The sequence below is a fragment of the Eriocheir sinensis genome, chromosome 16 (genome assembly GCF_024679095.1).
Source record: "Eriocheir sinensis breed Jianghai 21 chromosome 16, ASM2467909v1, whole genome shotgun sequence".
Taxonomy (NCBI): domain Eukaryota; kingdom Metazoa; phylum Arthropoda; class Malacostraca; order Decapoda; family Varunidae; genus Eriocheir; species Eriocheir sinensis.
Genome location: NC_066524.1, coordinates 7588364 through 7603429, shown reverse-complemented (window position 1 = coordinate 7603429; position 15066 = coordinate 7588364). Strand labels below are relative to the sequence as shown.

Below are 15066 nucleotides of genomic sequence, written 5' to 3'. Positions count from 1 at the left end.
CCTACAACATGGCTCCCAAGCCTGTTCCATTCGTCCACCACTCTACTGGTGAACCAATTCTTGCCTATGTCTTTGTTGAATCTGAATTTGTCTAACTTAAAACCATTGCCACGCGTCCTACCTGGCTCTTTCACTCTCAAAATTTTATTGACATGCCCTTTTATTAAATCCTTTCATCCATTTATAGACTTCGATCAAGTCTCCTCGCAACCTTCGCCTTTCTAGAGAGTGTAGATTTAACTGCTTCAGCCTGTCTTCATAAGGCAAGTTTGTCACCCCCTGAATCATCTTTGTCATCCTCCTCTGTACAGATTCTAACATCTTGATATCCATTCTATAATAGGGGGACCAGAACTGAACTGCATAATCGAGATGAGGTCTAACTAGTGCTAAGTAAAGTTTTATGATGACTTCAGCGCTCCTATTGCTCACGCTCCTTGAGATGAAACCTAGTACTCTGTTTGCCCGATTTTTAGCCTGAATGCATTGAGCCCTAGGACGGAGGTCAGCGCTCACTAGGACTCCTAAGTCTCTCTCACGCCCAGACCTGCTTGGAGGAGTGTCATTTAAGGAGTAATTGTGTAAGGGGTTATTCCTACCTACACTCAAAATGCTACACTTCCCGACATTAAATTCCATCTGCCACTTCCCCGCCCAATCATATAGTCTGTCAAGCTCATCCTGGAGAACAGTAGCGTCGCTGTCTGATTGGATTACTCTACCGATCTTGGTATCATCTGCGAACTTACTGACATCGCTACTAATTCCTGTGTCCAAGTCATTGATGTAAATAATAAAAAGCAGAGGACCCAGCACCGACCCTTGTGGGACTCCACTCGTAACACTGCCCCATTCAGATTTCCTACCATTGATTTGCACTCTCTGCTTCCTACCACTAAGCCACGCCCTGATCCAGTTCAAAACTTTCCCATCTACGCCGTGAGCCTGTAATTTTAGTAATAGCCGGTGATAAGGAACTTTGTCGAACGCTTTACTGAAATCTAGATATAATATGTCATAGTTTTCATCTTTGTCAACCGCCTCGATTACTTTAGTGTAGAAGGACAACAGGTTAATAAGGCAAGACTTACCCTTTGTGAACCCATGTTGTGAATCATGAATTAAATTATGCTCTTCTAGATGGTCCCGAATGCTCCGGGCTATAATTGACTCCAACATCTTTCCTACAACTGATGTTAAACTAATTGGGCGATAGTTTGAGGTGGCTGACTTGTCTCCCTTTTTGAAAATCGGCGTCACATTAGCTACTTTCCATTGATTGGGCACATGCCCAGAATTTACCGACATCTTAAAGATATCGGCAAGAGGGCCACTAAGGACTTCCTTGCACTCTTTCAGATCCCTTGGGAATCTTTCGTCTGGGCCCGGCGATTTGTTTTTCCTCAACCTACCAATCTCATCTTGGACTACTTGCCTAGTGATGATCACATCCCTTAACTTGTCGTTCTCTTCGCCCTCATATACCTGAACTCTATCCGGAATGGTTGTTAGATTTTCCTGCGTGAAAAGTGAGAGGAAATAGTCATTCATCATTTGACTCATATCTTTTCCATTCTCAACGAGCTCGCCCGTGTTTGTTCTCAACGGTCCAGTTATGTCCCTTGTTTTCGTTATGTACAGTTTGAAGAACCCCTTGAAAAAGCTCTTGGCCTTGTTGGCTACCCTAATCTCATAGTAATTTATTTTTGCTAGGCGGGTGTTCTTCTTCACCGACCTGGCTAGCTCAACATACCTACCGCTGAGGTGAATTTATCCGTTCTTTATTTTCCTATAAATTCCTCTCTTCAAGCCTACCTCATGCTTGAGTCTGCGGGTCATCCATTTGGGGTCGTCATTTTCCTTCCGACGTGCTTGGTAAGGGATATTCTGTCTCTGACCCTATGCAATTACTCTAACTAAATTATTATAGGTCATTTCTACATGGTTCCCCTGTCTTTCCGGTTCCAGCCCCGAGATCCGGCCCTCATCCAGCCCTTGTTTTTTTTTTTTTTTTTTTTTTTTTTACAGCAAAGGAGACAGCTGCTCCTAAAAAGAATCCAAAGAGGTGGCCGAAAGATAAGTCAGTTTCGGGAGGAGAGGTGTCCTGATACCCTCCTCTTGAAAGAGTTCAAGTCGTAGGCAGGAGGAAATACAGATGAAGGAAGATTGTTCCAGAGTTTACCAGCGTGAGGGATGAAAGAGTGAAGATGCTGGTTAACTCTTGCATAAGGGGTTTGGACAGTATAGGGATGAGCATGAGTAGAAAGTCGAGTGCAGCGGGGCCGCGGGAGGGGGGGAGGCATGCAGTTAGCAAGTTCAGAAGAGCAGTCAGCGTGGAAATATCGATAGAAGATAGAAAGAGAGGCAACATTGCGGCGGAATTTAAGAGGTAGAAGACTATCAGTATGAGGAGGAGAGCTGATGAGACGAAGAGCCTTTGCCTCCACTCTGTCCAGAAGAGCTGTGTGGAGCCCCCCACACATGAGATGCATACTCCATACGAGGGCGGACAAGGCCCCTGTATATGGACAGCAACTGTGCAGGGGAGAAGAACTGGCGGAGACGGTACAGAACGCCCAGCCTCGAGGAAGCTGATTTAGTAAGAGATGAGATATGAAGTTTCCAGTTGAGATTTTGAGTTAAGGATAGACCGAGGATGTTTAGTGTTGAGGAAGGTGATAGCTGGGTGTTGTCAAAGAATAGGGGATAGTTGTTTGGAAGATTGTGTCGAGTGGATAGGTGGAGAAACTGTGTTTTTGAGGCGTTGAAGGACACCAGGTTCTTCTTGCCCCAATCGGAAATAATAGTAAGGTCTGAGGCTAAGCGTTCTGCAGCCTCCAGCCTTGAGTCGTTAAGTTCCTGAAGGGTGGGTCTTCTATTAAAAGAAGTTGAATAATGCAGAGTGGAATCATCGGCGTAGGAATGGATAGGACAGTTCGTTTTGGAAAGAAGATCATCAATGAACAACAGAAAAGAGTGGGAGATAGGACAGAACCCTGTGGGACACCACTGTTAATAGATTTAGGGGAAGAACAGTGACCGTCTACCACGGCAGAAATAGAACGGTCAGAAAGGAAACTGGAGATAAAAGGTACAGAGAGAAGGATAGAAACCGTAGGAGGGTAGTTTAGAAAGCAAAGATTTGTGCCAGACCCTATCAAAAGCTTTTGATATGTCCAGCGCAATAGCAAAAGTTTCACCGAAACGGCTAAGAGAGGATGACCAAGAGTCAGTTAAGAAGGCTAGGAGATCACCAGTAGAACGCCCTTGCGGAACCCATACTGGCGATCAGATAGAAGGTCAGAAGTGGAAAGGTGCTTTTGAATCTTACGGTTAAGGATTGATTCAAAAGCTTTAGATAGACAAGAAAGTAAAGCAATAGGACGGTAGTTTGAGGGATTGGAGCGGTCACCCTTCTTAGGTACAGGCTGTGTGAAGGCATACTTCCAGCAAGAAGGAAAGGTAGATGTTGACAGGCAGAGGCGAAAGAGTTTGACCAGGCAGGGTGACAGCACGGAGGCACAGTTTTAAGGACAATAGGAGGCACTCCATCAGGTCCATAAGCCTTCTGAGGATTGAGGCCAGAGAGGGCATAGAAAACATCATTTTGAAGAATCTTTATAACAGGCATAAAGGAGTCAGAGGGGGAATGAGTAGGAGGAATATGCCCAGAATCGTCCAGAGTGGAGTTTTTAGAAAAGTTTGAGAGAAGAGTTCAGCCTTAGAGATAGATGAGACGGCAGTGTTGCCGTCAGGACTGAGGAGTGGAGGAAAGATGAAGAAGTGAAGTTGGAGGAGATGTTTTTGGCTAGATGCCAGAAGTCACGGGAAGAGTTAGAGAAAGCAAGGTTTTGACATTTTCTATTAATGAAAGAATTTTTGGTTAGTCGGATAATAGATTTAGCACGATTTCGGGCAGAAATGTAAAGTTCATAATTAGCATTAGTTTGAAGGCTCTGGTATCTTTTGTGAGCTACCTCTCTATCATTGACAGCACGAGAACAAGCGTGATTAAACCAAGGCTTTTTAGCGTGAGGAGTAGAGAAAGAACGAGGAATGTATGCCTCCATTCCAGAGACAATCACCTCTGTGATGCGCTGAGCACACACAGAGGGGTCTCTATCCTGGAAGCAATAATCATTCCACGGAAATCGGAAAGTACATCCTCAGGTCGTCCCACCGAGCTGAAGCAAAATGCCAGAAGCATCGCCTCTTCGGTGGGTCCAGAGGATGTACAGGAGCGATAGGACAGGATGCAGAAATAAGATTGTGATCGGAGGAGCCCAACGGAGAGAACAGTTTGACAGAATAAGCAGAAGGGTTTGAGGTAAGGAAGAGGTCTAGAATGTTGGGCCGATCTCCAAGACGGTCAGGAATACGTGTAGGGTGCTGGACCAACTGCTCTAGGTCGTTGAGGATAGCAAAGTTGTAGGCTTGTTCACCAGGATGGTCAGTGAAAGAGGATGAAAGCCAAAGCTGGTGGTGAACATTGAAATCTCCTAGGATGGAGATTTCAGCGAAGGAGAGTGGGTCAAGATGTGCTCCACTTTAGAATTCAAATAGTCAAAGAATTTTACATAGTTGGTAGAGTTAGGTGAGAGATAAACAGCACAGATGTATTTAGTAATAGAATGACAGTGAAGTCTTAACCAGATGGTGGAAAATTCAGAAGAGTCAAGGTCGTGGGCACGAGAGCAAGTGATGTCGTTGCGCACGTAGGCGCAACATCCAGCTTTGGATTGAAATTTAGGATAGAGATAGTAGGAGGGAACAGAGTAGAGATTGCTGTCAGTAGCCTCAGAAACCTGTGTTTCGGTAAGGAAGAGAAGGTGAGGTTTAGAGGAGGAGAGATGATGTTCCACAGAATGAAAATTAGAGCGAAGACCGCGAATGTTGCAGAAATTGAGAAGAAAGAGGTTCGAGGAGTTATCAAGACACCTCTCGGGTCGGCAGCCAGAAGGGGAGTCCTCCCTGGGGGAATTTGTGGTCCCCCCCCCAGGCGGGGGGGACCACAAAGGTGTCTTCTGAGCCCCTCATAATCAGCTCTTCTAAAGTCAGGCACCAACACAGGGTTGAGTTCATGGGTCACCGCCTATTTTCCTTATCCCTTGAACGAAAGTACCTGTCAATGAACCTGACTTGGGAGTCCCCAACCACCAGGACTTTCCTCTTAGAAACTGTGTCAGTAGACGGAAGGGAAGCCGCTACAGGAGGAGAGGGAGGGGCGGCAACAGGGGAGGGGTAGGAGGAGGAGGAGGAGGAGGAGGAGGAGGAGGAGGAGAGAGAGGAGGGGAGAGGAGGAGGTGGCTGAGGTGGTGGCGGAGCAGCTGGTGGGGGAGGCGGGGGAGGAGGGGGAAGAGGGGGGGAGGAGGAGGGGATAGGAAGGGAGGCGGGGGAGGAGGAGTAGGAGGAGGGGGAGGAGCCGGGGGAGGTAGCGGTAGCAGAGAAGGGGGGAGGTGATGTGGTGGATGACAAGGAGAGAGAATGCGAGGAAGAGCAGGAAGAGACGGAAGGGAGGGAAGAGGTGGAGGAAAGGGAGAGGGGGTGATTAATGAGAGTCCATGGCGGCAGAAGGGAAGGGAAGTATGGCGGATGAGGAGAGGGGAGATGGCGGGTGAGGAGAGGGGAGAGAGGAGGAGAGGAGAGAAGCGGCTGGAGGAGTGGAGGGGAAGAGGGAGATGTAGGAGGAGGGGACGTGAAGGGGGAAAGCACTAGCGATGAGGGGGAGGCAGGCGGGAGAAGGGAGGCTGCTGTATGGGGAGAAGCAGGGGTGGAAGGAAGGGGGGTGAGGTACCCCCGCGAGTAGAACACCTGCGACACGCTGTGACTCGCTCCGCCAAATATTTGATGTCCCGTGTTAACGAGTGGATCGTGGATTCCAGGTGCTTGATTTTTCTTTCATCATGCCCTGCGTTGATGCAGAAACGGCAAGTCTCGCTTGCCCCGTTACTTGTCGTAAAGTACTGCGGAGCTTGGCGAAGGCCACAATTAAAACAACTTTTCAAATTTGAGGGTATATTGGCTGATCCTTCCGCGGAGCGTAGTGAAACAAAGGGTCCCAGGGGAATACGGCCGGTGAGCGGGGTGTCGTCTGGTGGCCTGGAACTTTCCGTTTATCAAGGAAAATTACAACCTGAAACAGTATCTAATATAAACACTTCCTGGAAAATGAATAGGAAAAAAATACGTGTAGAATGTTTAGAAGGAGCTTGCGTGTACCACTGTGTAGTTGTGAGATGTATGGGGTTAGTACAGCGAGGGAAAGCAAGTGTGTTAGGGTGAGGGTGATGGAATGGAATGTATCAGAAATAACACTTAGCAGAGCAGAGTGTTGGGTAGTAGTAGTTGTTGTTCAGTCACAGCAGCAGCACTGCAGCAACAGAACAGCATCAGGAACCGCTGGGTAGCAGATAAGGATTAAGGAGAGCCAAAGCGTCGAAACACTGAGACAAGGTGACACACGTGTATCCCCTAGGCAGGGGGAGGGTCAAGATAGACTGATGAAAATAAATCAGCCAACACTCGAAGAAAGGGGAGAGAGAGAGAGAGAGAGAGAGAGAGAGAGAGAGAGAGAGAGAGAGAGAGAGAGAGAGAGAGAGAGAGAGAGAGAGAGAGAGAGAGACTTAACTGCATTGTGCTAATTTATTGGTGGAATGGACAACTTGAATAGAGATGACTTGATTGTGATTAAAGAACATCAATGATTGAGGACATAATAAAAAAAAAAGCTATACAGAAGCCTGGATGCCAATTAATTCAATTATAGCTGATTTTATGGTGTTTAAAATTTTAAGTATTTTGCCCTGATCTGGAACATCTTATTATGAGAAATTATGATAAGGCAACTATAGGACACTCCTATAAACTTTTTGTTCCTTGTTGTAACACCGAGGCAAGAGCTTTTTTTTTATCGGCGTCGCAGACGCCGATCAACAGATTGTCCATCTTCTTGTTGTTGTTCTCTTCAAGTTGTTTTCCTGGCTTTCCCATGCATTGTAGACATGACATTGTATAATAACATTTGTTAGCCTTGATGAACCCTACAACATGGCATTATGAACAAAGTCAGCTTTTTTAACGTCTTGGCCTGTAGCGCCGGTAGGCCTTTATAGTAGGGCCTGATGGTCGTCCCCAGCCCGTTGTGGCGCAGGCAAGTGTTTATAGAGGCGCCATCTTTACTTTTCAGCATTTTCCATTTTAGACCCCTAGTTGCATAATATAAATTGTTGGGGGGGTGTTGAAGGGTCATGCGACGCCGATCTAGCACAGTTTTTGTGCTATTAACACTTGTTTCATTGAGGACACTTAACATCTGGAATAGTGGTCCTTTTGAACAGAGGTGGGCAAGTGCGGTACTTAGTACGGTAGTGTGCTAGAACCGCATCACAAAAAAAAGTACCGCACTTCCGCACTACCGCAAAATTTTTGAAAATATCGCACTACCGCGGACCGCACTAAAAAATCATGCGATACTTTTTGCGGACTCAATCAGTAAGTCGGTATCAGTCATCAGAATCAGTGATTGAATCATTCTGACTTTTTAGTTATTGTTCAAAATTAAATATTAAATAGGCAGATTAAACTACTACACTGCGAGTCTGCTGTAACCCGCGCGGTGCCGGCCATTTCAAACCCGGACCCATCTGTGGTGCCGGCCGATTTTTCATTGTACTATTTTAATCATGTTTCCTTTGTTTGGATTGCCAGGATAGGCACTGAAATATTTTTTTTATTTTGACTACCGCTACCGCAGTACTGTACACCGCGTACCGCACTGGGAAAAAAAAATGGGTCCGCACTAGCGCAACCGCACTACTCCGGAAAAAGTACCTCACTACCGCAACCGTACAACTGATTTTTCGATACCGCGCCTATCTCTGCTTTAGAATACCTTATTTAGTTTGTTATTTCTTGCTGGATTTACTGCTTTACTTATTCCTCCAATTGTCAACGAGTCAACAACAATAGTTCTGCCATATAGGTATGAATAAGATGGAAGTTATTCATGCCATTTTGTGATGCCACATTAGCCAACCATCAAACTATCTTCAAGAATATGTCAGCTGTTGTTCTGGGTTGAGGCACTGCTTAGTTTCGGGATGGGTCTTATCCCGATCCAGGTAAAAAATCCAGGTACGGTACGTACATGGAATGCCTTAAGGGAAGAATTTTTTGATGCAGGGAGTTTCCATCAAATGAAAGAAAAGTTGGATAACCATGGATGTGGAAATGGGACTTTCCGAGCATAGCTCAGGCACTGTAAACTACTAATAGGTAAATACAAACAGGTACACACACACACACACACACACACACACACACACACACACACACACACACACACACACACACACACACACACACACACCATGAAGTACGTCAGCAACAATTTTTGTCATAAGCTCACTCAATATCGTGGCATCAATAATACACCAGTGTGTGTGATAGTCTTCCCATCTTGTCCAGTATTTCAAATAATTTATAATGATGAACTTCTCCCAGTTTGTCTTAACCTTTTTTTCCCACACTAACCCTTTTCATCACATCACAATCTCTCCCTTAAAGAGATTAAGGCATCTGCATTATTCTTTTCAGGTAAAAAAATGAGTTTACCATTCTGTTGCCTAAAATTAATCTCCCTTAAAATTTTCAAGATACGCCTCAATCCCACCTTCCAGGTGACACTGCAATTCCCCTTTGAGAGGGGAGTTCACCCCTTGTTGATAACCTTGCTCCATCCACTTAAGCAGGTTTTTTGTTACACTACATAAAATGATCATGGATATGTTTGCCTAGTTATAATGAGCAAAGGAACATTCTCGAAGCTTTTGGGTGATTTTTTTTTTTTTTCGCCAGAACGCTGGCTGGCTGGGCTATGCAAGAAACCCTGCAGGGGTCCACCTCGGCTCCCCGAGGTGGACGAAGACGGACAACCTGCGCGCCGAGGCTCGCATGCCATCCCTGGCTGAGCGAGTCAAGTACATGACGGCGATTCTCACCATCAAAGCATCCATACGGGCCACCCATCCTGATCATGTGTACACCTCTCTTCACCGCTACCACGAAGGGGGGCGGGGTCAAGGAAAATGGGTTGAGGCAGCGGCGGCTACCATCCGGGACTTTGGCGAACCCTGGGCGGCCGTCAAGGCAGCCTCCATCGCCCCAGTGGCGCTGCGTTCTCCCTGGACGCGGTTGCCGCTTACAACAATTGTTCGGCCCCTGGGTAGCCGGAAAAAGGACAGCATAACGGCTGCTCTGAGACAGCGGGGCCTTCAATCCATCCATGAGGCCAGACGCCCACACGCCGCCGAGTACTTTACTGACGGATCGGCAGACCCCCAGGGAGGCAGGTGCGTTTGTGTGCTCAGCGAGGAGCGGTGATGAGCAGCCCGCTCTCGCCCCACCTGTCACCTCGGCTGTCAGGCTCACGGATTATTCGTCATCCACGCAAGCGGAGCTAACAGCCATACATATAGCACTCAGCCACGCCCACACCTCACACGACCACAATGTGCTGATTCACACCGACTCCATGACCGCCGTCACGACGCTCCACGCTCAACACTGCGAAAATCCACACCTGTTGAACGGCATCTTGACGACAGCTGCAGCCAATCAAGACATGGGCAGGTGCGTCACCATCAACTGGATCCCCTCTCACGTTGGCATCTCCGGAAATGACGCAGCAGACATTTTGGCAAAACAGGGCGCCCAAGCTCAGGAGGTGGAATTCAACGTCCCCAGAACCCTGCGCCAACTCAAAGGCAGTCTGCGACGGCAGGCAGAGGCGCGACGGCCCACACAGGAGACAGCGTCAGCGCTCGGTGACTTGGCGAGCTTCAGCCAGGCCCCTGTCTCCGTGAAGCCGCGGTGTCACGCCGCTGTGAGGTGGTGAGGTAAAGAATCCGCCTGGGCTAACTCTACAACTGTCAGATCGGGCTCGCGACATCTGATGAGGAACGCCGCTGCCGCCTGTGTGCAGCGCCTGACAGCCACACCTTAGAGCACTATCTCCTGTGACTGTCTGCGCGTGCATGACCTCAGGAACCAGTGTCCAGTGCCCACACCAACACGAACAGACCTTGCAAATCACTTCCTCAACATACTCCCGCGAACACTCGTCGAATATCCCGCCTTTTGTGCCGCTGGCGCAGGGACTCTGTAATTATATGTAGGCTATACTGTCTATCATTGTACTGTAACGTGCCGAGACTGGGCTGTCAAGGGCCGTGAAGTCTTTTTCACAAATGTATTTGTTTGTGAATAAAAGTTTCAATCTCTCTCTCTCTCTCTCTCTCTCTCTCTCTCTCTCTCTCTCTCTCTCTCTCTCAGTCCCATTCCCAAGTGCACCAGAGGTGTGACAGGGGAGAGTGTGAAACAGTTGAGCACATGACGCTGGAATGTGAGAAGTATGAGCGAGTAAGAATGGAGATGATGAGAATAATCCTTCCTGAAATGGGCTGTGAGATGAAAGAAGTGGTTGAAAGGACAGGGAGAGAATGAATGTTGCTGCAGCTGGGGCTGTGTGGGGAGACGACTGAGAGGGGGATTGTGGCAGTGAGTTCCTAGAGAGAATGTGGTGTGTTAGGAGTAGGGAGTAGAATGTATGATGGGTACTGTTTGTTTAGGTGTTATTTTTTTTACAGGTGTTGCCGTTACAAAGGCCTGACGTGGAAGATATCCCAAGTCACCTGTAAGATCAAGATCAGGCACTGCGTTATGGGAGACACGAGGCCTCCGTGCTCTGCCAAGTCTAGGAGCAGACTGGCCAAGCCGGGCCACGCATGCGCAGATGGGAGGCAGCGGTTTTCACGCGCAACTGTTATTCACGCTACACCTGCCAGCAGTGTTGCCAGATTGTCAGAAATTTCTGGAGATCTTCTGAAATTTTGACATTTTGTCAGAATTTAAGAAATTACTGTAAAATCTTCTGAAATTTGAACGAATTGTCAGAAATTCTCCAGATTTTTTGCAAGTTATTGTCCGGGTGTCCGCCCAAACTTGACCGCCATCGTCTCGTACCTCAAGGTTACCGATGAGACGATAAGACCCAACGATATAATCTAGGATAGACAACCTAATTTGGACCCTAGGGGCTGTGTGATCTGGTTTTCTATGTAATTCTAATGTAATTCGCCGCCATCTGTCAACAGCGTTGCCTCAGGCGAAGCACTCGGACACAGCCAGACGCCAGCCCAGTGACGTCACGGCAGTCGGCGTCCCCTACTCATACGACGCATCCATGCACTTCCAAATGTAAGTAACTGTGCCACGATCTTTGTATAAACAGCGGTGAAACCTACTACTGTGCGTGAATTCGCAAAGCCAAGAAACTGTTCATGATGGCAGGCGGTAGTATCATCCATGTAGTGAGGCAAGTCCGGAGAATGTAGTGGGTGAAAGAAAAGAGGCTGCGAGACGCTATGGCTAGTCAGTGACATGTTGGCTCTTAATTTACAGTTGGTCTGTTTTCAAAGGGCGGTAGCCCTATAAAAGAATGTGCCGTACTTAGGCAAGAGGGCACCTCCTCTGTATAATGGGAGGTAATGAGCCCATCATTAATTGAAACACATGTTTTTTTAAGAGAAGTACAGTAGTAGGATGCCTTGTAAAGCTGTAATATGTTATACACGCTAAAATGTAGATTACGCCAGGGTCCAAATCTTATTATTTTTTACCTCTACTGCTTCCTGGGATAAAAACGAGTATGGAAATACCACAGGAATGTTGTGCAAACACTTATGTTAAGTTTGGTTAGGTTGTTGTCAAGTTGATAAATAATTTTCTGACAATTACCATTTCTTTCAGTGGTGATAGTGATCTGAATAGTCAAACATGAGTTCCCAAGGCACATCTGCAGGTGCAAGCGAGCCTAGTACAAGTACCAAAAAGAAAAGATACCACCAAAAGTACAGCTCTGCATGGGAAGTTGAACCCGAGTTTCACGGATGGCTTAAAGCAAGTTCTAAAGGATCCTCTTATTATTTTTGCTCTGCATGTAATATTGAAGAAATGCTGGTAGACTAGATATACGGAAGCATGCTATGGGAAAAAAACATGTTCAAAACTGCAAAATGTTATCAAGGCAGGTTTCTGTTTTAGATATGCCTTCTGTTAGCAGCAAACAGATTATGGGTAAGCAGGTCAAAGAGGGTGAAGTAAGACTGGCATCATTTATATGTGAACATGATATACCCATCAGGGTTGTAGAGCACATGCCTCAGCTGTTACAAACAATATGCCCAGATTCACAGATAGCTAAACAAATTAAATGTGGTAGAACAAAACTAACATCACTGATCAACAATGTGACTGGGAGAGAGAGCAGTAAGCAGTTGATAACACATTTGCAGAGCTCTAAGTTCTCTCTTATTGTGGATGAAAGCACAGATAAGGGGTGTATTAAGCATCTATGCATGGTGGCACGGACTTTAGTAGATGATGAGGTAAAGGACTGTTTTCTCGGCTTGATTCAGTTGGAGGATGCAACAGCTATAGCACTGTACAATAATGTGGTTAGTTTTTTCAGAGATAATCAAATTGATTATAAGCAAAATATGATTGGATTTGCTGCTGATGGGGCAAATGCAATGCTAGGGGCACACAATTCTCTTTCTTCACGTTTGAAAAATGATGTAGATGGACTGTTTATCATGAAATGTATTTGCCACACTTTTGCATTATGTGCCTCTTATGCCTGTTTGAAATTGCCAAGAAGTATAGAGGACCTAGCACGTGACATTTTCAGTTTTATTCAGTGCAGTCCTAAGAGAATTGGGTCATTGAAAGAGTTTCAGGCTTTTGTAAATGTCAAACCACATAAACTCTTGCATCCAAGCCAGACTCGTTGGTTGTCACTGCATATGGTTGTTTCCAGACTATTAGAGCAATATGATGCACTAACCCTCTACTTCACTGAAGCTGCTTTCACAGAAAGTCTACATGCTTGTCAGAACATTCTTGAGAAACTAAAACATCCATTAACCAAACTGTATTTCCTCTTTTTAGACTTTGTATTGCCCTACTTTAATTCCCTAAATAAGCTCATGCAGTCAGAGTGTACTCAAATTCAAGTCATCTTGCCACGGCTAAACACAGACTGGCAGGCTGCCAGTCTGTGTTTAGCCGTGGCAAGATGACTATCAACACATGGTCAGCTGCCGGTTCAGGCCGCCGCCACCAGTATTTTGTTACTTTTGAGAGTGGTATCATGAAAGGTAACCCTTCTCCCCATACTATTTTAGTTAATTTCCTTTGTGTAATGATAATACCAATTGACAGCATATTCTCATGGTATATACTGCATAGTAAAGAAAGAAATATAATCGGTGAGTATATAATGGAGTTTTTTTTTTTAATTATTTATTTAACTTTATATCTTATGCGCAATATGTAAGCCTCAAAGTCATCAGCAAGAATTGGAATACTTACGCCGGAATTCTCAGTCTTTCTCTTCCCCCTTCCCGTGAGGAAACAAGGCTTCGTGGACCAAACGGTATTATCAGTGACGAGGAGTGTCTTTGATGCAGCGCGCGAAGCGGCGAGCGGGAAAGAAATGATCTAATTTCCTCTCTTGATGAAGAGTAGGTGAAGGCCAGCTCTTCGCCAATATCTTCGCACATTTAATGCTCTATTACAACATTTTTTCATGTTGCTGTATTATTAATTGGTTATAAGAACAATTTAAATATTCTTGGCCTTATATAAAAAGTCATAAAATGCGAGAAACATTATTTTTCTGTTTTTTCAAGACTTCACGGTTCCTATGATAATTTAAGCCAACACTGGAACACACCTTTCAACCAGCACGTCCCGCCCTTCAGTCTCAACTATTCACAACCGTTCTCTTTTTTGAGCGTTTGTAGGGCTGGCACTTCGCACCATAAGCATGAAGATTGCTGGGATGAATTCTGAAGTGACAGACTGACAGGCTTCGGTTTCCGGACACACGTTTCCCAAGTCCAAATGACTAAACCGAGAAAGCCCGGGTTCGATTCCCGGGCAGAGTGGAAAAATTTGGGCGGCTTTTCCGATTCCCTACGTCCCCGTCCACCCAGCAGTGAATGGGTACCAAGTATTAATCGGGGTTTGTGTCCCGTCTCCTGGGATCTGTTCCCTTCTCCTATAATTCCTTCCCCTTCTGTTTCTCTCCGGCATATGACCACATATGTTGCGCCGACTAAACGAAACTTTCATAACTTTTCTGAATGACTATCTGGTGGTATGTGATACTCCGGGCTGGGCTTCCCACAGCCAATCTCCAAACTCGTGACATCGCCTGTGGGTGGAGCTCAAGCAAAGCTCAGCAACAGATGATACTATTTTCCACCCACTGATAGGAGCTCTAAAGCTAGTTAAAAATATATTTACAAGGGAGAAATAACGAAGGGAGAAAGAGATGTCTCATGGAACAGGAGGAGAATAAAGAAAATAAAAGCAGTTTATTCTAACGAGGTCTCCTAAGCTCCGCCCACAGGTGACGGGACAAGATGAGCGCGAAGCAAACAGTGCCTCGGGTACCAACCAATTAACGCGTGAATATAAATGTTCTGCTATATATAGTATATGTCACTATCACTGTTTATATAAGTATTTGCCACACAGTATTTTCCATTATAGAAATATACCTAAAAGGCATTAATGTTTCGGTTTTCAACGTTTATTTGATTTGCAGTAGTACCAACATTACACGGAAAGATAGCTTGGAAGGGGCAAGAGAAACTAGCGTTTGATAATACCTCTTAACGGAAACACACTCTCTAAGCGATGCCTCGACGAAGAGGGAAGATATAAATTTAGAATCCCGGGGTTACATTATTAGTGTGGTAATATGCTGCAAGAGAGAGAGAGAGAGAGAGAGAGAGAGAGAGAGAGAGAGAGAGAGAGAGAGAGAGAGAGAGAGAGAGAGATAATACCTCTTAACGGAAACACACTCTAAGCGATGCCTCGACGAAGAGGGAAGATATAAATTTAGAATCCTGGGTTACATCATTAGTGTGGTAATATGCTGCAAGAGAGAGAGAGAGAGAGAGAGAGAGAGAGAGAGAGAGAGAGAGAGAGAGAGAG

At 45.9% G+C, this 15066-nt stretch overlaps 1 protein-coding gene across 1 annotated transcript; it reads left to right on the top strand.

Moving 5' to 3' along the window:
* Positions 1-10355: 10355 nt before the first annotated feature.
* LOC126999147 (uncharacterized) lies at positions 10356-13927 on the top strand. The gene is made up of 3 exons (XM_050861479.1): positions 10356-11256; positions 11809-13059; positions 13866-13927. The coding sequence occupies exons 2-3, from the start codon at positions 12045-12047 to the stop codon at positions 13925-13927; spliced, it is 1077 nt and encodes a 358-aa protein (XP_050717436.1). The 5' UTR covers positions 10356-11256; positions 11809-12044.
* Positions 13928-15066: the final 1139 nt, after the last annotated feature.

What these genes read in the sequence shown, in the direction of transcription:
- LOC126999147 (XM_050861479.1), top strand. Translation starts at nt 12,045, where the DNA reads ATGGGAAAAAAACATGTTCAAAACTGCAAAATGTTATCAAGGCAGGTT. An exon ending in TAAGCTCATGCAGTCAGAGT is followed by an intron (nt 13,060 to 13,865) that starts GTACTCAAATTC and finishes GAGCGTTTGTAG; the next exon opens with GGCTGGCACTTCGCACCATA.